At 38.1% G+C, this 8,179-nt stretch overlaps 1 protein-coding gene across 3 annotated transcripts in view; it reads right to left on the bottom strand.

Moving 5' to 3' along the window:
• Positions 1–8,179, bottom strand: part of Ppp1r36 (protein phosphatase 1 regulatory subunit 36) — a 28,267-nt gene that overhangs the window by 4,927 nt on the left and 15,161 nt on the right. For all 3 annotated transcript variants that reach the window (XM_048798495.1, XM_048798494.1, XM_048798496.1), the window contains one exon: positions 5,924–6,058. In XM_048798495.1, coding sequence (XP_048654452.1) covers positions 5,924–6,058 — 135 coding nt within the window. The remainder of the gene's footprint in view (positions 1–5,923; positions 6,059–8,179) is intronic.

Here is an 8,179-nt window from a genome sequence, read left to right as displayed (position 1 = left end):
AAAAAAAAAAAAAAAAAAAGAGAGAGAGAGAGAGAGAAGAGAAGGTTCAGTTTGGTCCATAGTGTTGGAGGCTTCAGTCCATCATCAGCTGGTCTATTGCTTTGGTTCTGCAACAAGGTAGCACATCATGGCCAAAGCACATGTTGTAGCAAAATCACTCACTCACCTCATGAACCAGAGAGCAGAGGAAGAAGGGGCCAGGGCCCCACAATCCCTTTCAAGGGCACAACCATAATGACCTAAGGATTTCTCATTAAGCTCCACCTCTTCAAGCCTCTGCCACTTCCCATCCTGGGGACCAAGCCTTTAACTCATGAGTCTTTGAGAGACATTCAAGATCTAAACTAAATGAAGGTCAAATTCTGCCCTATACAAGGAAAAAGAAGTTTCAAAGATGTGTTGGTGGAGAGGGGAAAGAGTCCTTAATGCATGTGACTGAGCTGGGAGGCAGGTTTAAGAGTGATTTAGAGCTGTGTGTTGTGGCATGCATCTGTCCTCCCAGCTATTTGGAAGGCTGAGGCAGGAGGATAATTTGAGCCCAGGAATTTAAGACCAATTTGGGCAATATAGTCACACCCACCACCTCAAAAATTTTTAAAAAGATGATGTTTACACCTGCGTTTCAAAGAGCCTACTTTTCTCTCTATCTTTACCTCCACCACCAGCCTCTTTGGTCCACCATGAGGAGACAGCCACACTGAGAGTGTAGGAAGAAGGTTCATATCCTAGGATGGGGGTGAGGATGAAGCCTGTACTAGCTACAACCAAAGAACAGATCTAAGTCTATAGTTTACACCAAAAAGGAGGCTTTTGCATGTATTTCCAACACCCAGATAAATTTTACTGAACACATTCATCAAAATTTTGCTGATTTATGTGATACTGGATTTTCACAGATGTGTTTAGTATAGAGAATTATCTTCTCTTACTTCTCAAGTGACATGAAAGCACTAGATTAACAGCCCCAAATTATTGGTTCTACTATAATCTTCACTCTAACTCCAGAGATAAATGGCATGAGGTATTCTAGTCCAATATTAGCCATGCATGTGTTAGAGGGAAAAATCAGAAAACCCACATGAAAATATTAGCTTATTCAAATTAAAGTGAAATAAAGACATGTTAAAATCAGCTAATTACTTATAACTGAAAAAATCACTGTCCTCATTTTCTACATAAAACCCACCAATGCCAGGCACGGTGGCACAGGCCTATAATACCAGTGGCTCAGGAAGCTGAGGCAGGAGGATTGTGAGTTCAAAGCCAGCCTCAGCAACTTTGCAAGGTCCCAAGCAACTCAGTGAGACTCTGTCTCTAAATAAAATACAAAAAAAAAAAAAAAAAGAAAAGGGCTAGGGATGTGGTTCAATAGTTAAGTGTCCCTGAGTTCAATCCCCAGTGCAAAAAAAAAAAAAAAGCCCACCAAAAGAATACTATAAATCCATGAATCAAGGACATAATCAACATCCATGGCCATTATGGCCATTAACAACTCACTGGCAGAACTATCCTGCAATCTGCTTTCCTCTAAGTCCTTTGTTCCATACATGTCAGTCCTTTGACATGTATGGAATTTGATACATAAATGGTGCATGGTGAGCTCTAAGCCTGTTCTTCTCCAAACTGCCATCCAATGGGCAGAAGAAAAGCAAGTGATACTGCAGATGGTGGAAAAGGGACCAGGACCTTGTGCTAACCAGAGGCAATCACCTACTTTCAAACATCACAGTTTCCTTTAAAAATTGTATTGTAAGAAGGAAAAAGGAGGAGGGGGAAAGGGGAAATATTGGAGGACAATAATGACCAAATTATATTGTTATATCAGGTGCATATACAAATATGTAACAATGAACCCACTATTGTATATAATTTTACTGCACCAAAAAAAAAAAAAAAAAAAACACATGGAAAAGATTGTAGCTGGGAGCAGTGGCACACACTTGTCATCCAAGGTATTCAGAGGCTGAGGCAGGAAGATCCCAAGTTCGAGGCCAATCTGGTCATCTTAGCAAGACCCTATCTCAAAATAAAAAACAAAAAAGGGCTGAAGATATGATTCAGTGGTAGAGCACTTGACTAGCATGTGCAAGGTCTTGTCTTTTGCAATCAAACCCACATTTGTTCTACTTTAGTCTCGAGCATTTGAATGCAGCTAAAGATTCTCCACATGCTCAATGGTTTCTAGATTTGAATTAGCAGTACTTGATTTTCCAATGTTCCACTTATCTTTTTCTAAAATATAGGGGAAATTCAATAGTGTATTCAAATGGCCCAACAAATTAACACAACTGTCTAAATTGAACAATTAGCTGACAAACAACACTATGGTATAATTGCTTGAAAGGCTGAGCAAAGCAAAATTCTTATGAAAACACAAGAGTGCTTGTGGTACAGAAAGGATGCTGTAACGCAGTGGCTTTCAGACTCTTTAAATTTTAACTCACAGCAAGAAACATACTTAATATTGAGTCCCTAGAATACACACATTGACTGCTATGGTGTGAATCTGGTTTGTCCTTGCTGAAATATAAGCTGAGGCTTACTTACCCAAGGTGACAGTATTGAAAGGGAGTGGGACCTTTAAGAGGTGAGACCTAGTGGAAGATGGCAGTCACCACTACAAGGGATTGATGCTGGTATTATGGAGAGTTGGGTTGGGTCTCATAGAAGTGGATTAGTTTCATAGCAGGTTGTTAAAGAGACAGCCTGGCCAGGCACAGTGGCACATGCATGTAATACCTGGGACTTGGGAGGCTAAGTCCAGAGGGTCACAAGTTTGAGACCAGTCTTGGCAAATTGGCAAGATTCTGTCTCAAAAAATAAAAAGGGCTGAGATGTGATTCAGTAGCAGAACACTCTGGGTTCAATCTCTAGTATTAGGGGGGGAAAAAAAGAGCAAGCCTGCTTTCTCCCTGATTTCTTGTTTCCTTTCCCACCATATGATCTATCTTGTACACTGTGTCCCAACATCTGACTCCTCTGTCTTCTCTATCTTCACTCTCTCTCCACTTCCCACCTTTGATGCTATCTGCCATGAGGTCCTTACCAAAAGTGAAGCTTGGTACCATGCTCTTGGACACCAGTTCTATGAGCTCATTAAACCTCTGTTATTTAGAGAATAATAATAGAGAACCCAGCCTCAAGTATTTTGTTAAAGCAACTCAAAACATACTAAGACATAGACACAAAAGTATCCTGAAAAAAATACTTATCTTTATTTCATATGATATACTTGATTTTTAAAAAAAATTAAAAAAAATTTTTAGTTGTCAATGGATTTTTTTACTTTATTTATTTATTTATATGTGGTGCTAAGGATTGAACCCAGGGCCTTACACATGCCAGGCAAGTGCTCTACCACTGAGCCACAACTCCAGCCCCAGATATACTTATTTTTTTTTCAGTTGTTTATTGAAGTATCCCTGGACTATGGATTTCTATTTATTACTTTCATGCCAGATATACTTATTTTTTAAAACTATTTTATTCTCTTCACAACTACATTGATTTCAAGATCTACCAATATGCTATGACTTGTAATTTTAAAAACAAATTGGTTTAGGAGCATTACCATAAGGAAAAGCAGGCTGTGGAAAGCCGAATGTGTAAGGACTATCTATACTTTTAAAAGATACAGAAAGAAATAATGACTGCAAGCCAGATGTGTTGGTCCATGCCTATAATCCCACCTACTTGGAAGGCTGAGGCAAGAGGATCAAAAGTTCAGAGTCAGACAGGGAAACTATATAAGACTATATAAACTATAAGACACTATATCAAAAAAATAAAAGGGCTGGGAATGTACTCAAAGATAGAGTAGCCCTGACTCAATTCCCAGTACTGGGGGGGAAAAAATCAATAGGAATTTACCAAATTGGGTTAAAATGTTAGAAAAATTCAAAATCTAACAAGACATGTTACTGTGGAGAAAAAAATCATTAATAGATATTACTAGAAAGTTTGATATTAGTTAAAAAAATAAAAAGCTTATATTCATAGTTCATCTGATATGTTGTAACAGATTTCAAATGGAGCAAAGTCACATTTCTTTAAAATGCTAATTTTAAAAAATTAAAAAGAAAGATAATAAGTTTAACTCAAGAACCACAAGAACTTGTATGACTATCAAATATCAGAAACAAGGTGGACATGTTTGAATAAATAAAAAACATTTTTCTAATGTTTAAACATATAAATATTCAAAAGAAAGCAACAAACTAAAAAATACAAATGATCAATCCTTGGTATAGGATGTAAATAAAGAAATTAAAAACTTTTCCAATTCCCCCTTGGTAAATGGTTGAAACTAAATGCGTAGGCAGTGAATAATTTTAAAAAGAAAAAGAGCAGAGACTCTAAAAGCCTGAAAAATATTCATTCATGTAAAACATCTTTAAGCTTTTAATACACCTTTAAACTATCAAAAATATTAAAATAATAAAACCCAACACAACCAAATATGCTTATTGCTGAGGGCAATAAAAAAGGTTTTAATTTTTTTGAAATAGCTTTTCCCAGCCTCCCATGCAGGAGGTCTGTGGAGGGCTCTGGATTCTTTTCAGTTGGTTGGTCTTGGTTGGTTGGTTGGTGAAGGGGTCTCCCTATGTTGTCCAGACTGGCCTCAAACTCTTGGGCTCCAGTGATCTTCCTGCCTCAGCCTCCCAAATGCTGGGACTATCAGCACATACCACTACCTCTGGAATGAACCTTTTTGGAGCACAATCTGGCAATATGTTATGAACAGCTTTTTAACAATTGTTTGTACCCTATAGGTAAATACATTCTGGGTAATAAGCCATAAGGAAATAGTCCATATGAACAAAATAATTTATGTAAAGCAATACAAACTACAATAAAACAGAAAAACTGAAACCATGTAAATGTTTACAAAAGGGATGGTTAAGCAATGGGTATACAACAGGATAACTCCAGCTGCTATGGAAAGTGATAAGTGAAATTATGTATGCAGAATAAGAGAGGAGAGCACACAGGAAATGTAGAACACAAAAAATACATAGGAACAACTGGGTAAGTATGTTCATGGACAAAGATATCTTTGAAAACATGGGGGATTTAGAGAGAGGTATATCATGTATTGTGTTCTTTTCCTATTGAGGGGTTTTTTTTTTTAAGTTCTGGCTATGGCCATGGCATGGCTCTTGGGCTTGTCATGAAACTGTTCAGGGGGAGATTTGGGGTTAAGGATCAAAGTTTTTCTTCCTGTGATCTCCAACTTTCTGGTGATGAGACCCCTTTTTAAATTTCAATTACAATTATGCAAACATTATCATCCTAAGACAAAAATTGTATTCCATAGACAGTGTTATTTTATAACCCCTACCTCTGCAGCTCTTCCTGGCAGTTGCAAAACAAGCAGACATTCCATCCCCCACCAACATTGGTCTATCACTCGGTATATACTAGAGGCCACCAGTAGCCCTGCCTAGCATAGGAATCCCTCCTGGTTGAGAGCAAGATTCCACTGAGAAATCAAGTCATTTAATCACAAGCAGGGGAGAATTTTTAAATATCAGCTGAGCCGGGTGTCATGGCACACACCTATAATCTCAGTAACTCTGGAGCCTCAGGCAGAAGCACGGCAAATTCGAGGCCAGCCTTTGGGAATTTAGCGAGACCCTGTCTCAAAATAAAAAACAAAGGGCTGGGGATGCAACTCAGTGGTAAAACACCCTTATGTTCAATTCCGTACCTAAATAAATAGATATTAACTGAGATTCTGGGATGTCTTCCATACTCACTTGGCTCTCTCAAAGCAGACAACCCCCAGTGCTTGGGGCAGATTTTACCTGAGCCCAATTATTCTGGACAACAAAAAGGAAATGCTTTTCCCCCCAGTACCAGAAGTCAAATGCAAGGGTCCTAAGGATGTCACGATCTAATGGCATCTGGAGTGCACACTTACTTTCCACAGCACATGTGATGCTTATCAGGCATGCCCAACCCCAGCACAAGGACACAGTACTTCTGAGCCAAATATTTCTGTGCTGCTTCTAACTTACTTAAAACCAGCTCCATCTCTTTTTTCTCTACAAGGCCCCTAGAGGGAAGAAAAAGACAATATGGATTAATTTGAGTAAATGCCTATTAATTAGCATTTTTAAAGTCTGAATTATAAACTTTTTTGAAAGATATACTAGTGAGTCAACACACCTGACTTACCAATTCATTTGTTTTATTTGAGCCATGACATAGGAAAATCCTCAAAGTCCCTTAAATCATTATTAATCACTAGAATCAGCAACTCAAAGTTTATGGTCAATTTTCACTTGTTTATAGATAGATTCTTTTTGCTATCTATGGAGCCTCAATTTTATATACAGCTAGTCCTAATATCTATAGAACAGCTCAACTAACAAGTGACCCATACTGGTTGCTGAGGCAGCTGGCAGCCTTTCTTTCTACTGTGTTCTCAAAGCTGCTGTAGAGACTCCTTGCCACCTCAGCTTTCCCCGTTCCTGGTGTTTCTATTAAGCTTGGAGGCTTCAAGTACAGCACTGGGCCACTCTCAGTTCTGAGTTTAGGTGTGTTGCTAAAGAGGCATTTGTGGTCAACTATTCTGGGAACTTGGGTGTCAATTATAATAACATTGCTTCCCTGTGAAAACACAGCCCCAGCTCCAACTGAATTGCAAATGATCTTTGTAAAAGACAGTCTTTTCTTAGGTTGCAACATGTCTGAATCCTAATTTTAAATTTTTTTTGCAGCACAATAGGGAACTATATTCTTGACAATACATTCCAGTGCACTGTTAATCACTAGATACCAAATGAAATGCACAGTAAACAAAAACAAATTACTATCCCTTCTGAGGTTAACCACTACAATGACTAGATGAATATATGCTGTGAGGGGAAATGGTGACTTTAAGGATAATATGGCTGTTTCAGAGCACAAAACATTATTACACATGATAAAAGGCTTGGAAATCACTAGAATAAAATGAGTTTCTTGAATAGATAAAGTGGGCTCCAACTTTTTAAATTTTATTTTATTTTTTAAGAGAGAGAGAGAATTTTTTAATATTTATTTTTCAGTTTTTCGGTGGATACAACATCTTTATTTTTATTTTTATGTGGTGCTGAGGATCGAACCCAGCGCCCGGCGCATGCCAGGAGAGCGCGTTATCACTTAAGCCACATCCCCAGCCCTAAATTTTATTTTTAATTTGTTTTAATTAGTTATATATGACAGTAGAATGCACTTTGATACATCATATATAATGGAGTATAATTTCTCATTCTTCTGATTGTACATGATGTAGAATCACACTGGTCATATAGTTATATACAAACATAGGGTAATAATGCCTGATTTGTTCTATTATCCTTTCTAACCCCATACCCGCTCCTCTCTCTTCACTCCCCTTTACCTAAAGTAACTATATTCTTCTCTAGCTGCTCCCCATCATGGATTAGCATCCACATATCAGAGAAAGCATTTGGCTCTTGGTTTTTTGGGACTAGCTTATTTTGCTTAGAATTAAGCTCCATCCATTTACCTGCAAATGCCATAATTTCAATCTTTATTAAGGATGAGTAATATTCCATTTTTTTAAATCTATTCATCTGTTGAAGGGCATCTGGGTGGTTCCATAGTTTAGCTATTGTGAATTGAGCTGCTATAAACATGATGTGGCTGCATCACTATATAAGCTGATTTTAAGTCCTTTGGGTATAAACCAAGAAGTGGGATAGCTGGGTCAAATGGTGTTCATTCCAAGTTTTCTGAGGAATCTCCATATTGCTTTTCATAATTTTTGCACCAATCTGCATTCCCACCAGCAATGTATGAATGTATCTTTTTCCAGTAGGCTCCAATATGCCATGTCCAAATGCCATGTAACCCAAACACACCCCTCCACATGAGCCCCAATGGCCACATGACAGTGCCTGTCTCCCTGCTTCCTGCACCTTCAACCTTCCTTTGTCAAAGCTGCCAGAAGCTAATAGCCTTATTTTGCTGTAATCCCAGCAGTTTGGGAAGCTTAGGCAGGAGGATCTCAGGTTCAAAGCTACTCTCAGCAATTTAGCAAGGCTGTGGGCAACCTTGTGAGACCCTGCCTCAAAATAAAAGGCTGGGGATTTGGTTCAGTGGGTAAGTGCTCGTGGGTTCAATCCCTGGTACAAAAAAAAAAAAAAAAAAAAAAAAAAAAAAAAAA

This window comes from Marmota marmota, unplaced genomic scaffold (genome assembly GCF_001458135.2).
Source record: "Marmota marmota marmota unplaced genomic scaffold, marMar, whole genome shotgun sequence".
NCBI lineage: Eukaryota > Metazoa > Chordata > Mammalia > Rodentia > Sciuridae > Marmota > Marmota marmota.
The sequence above is the reverse complement of the archived record's forward strand: the minus strand, read 5'-3'. Positions and strand labels throughout refer to the sequence as shown.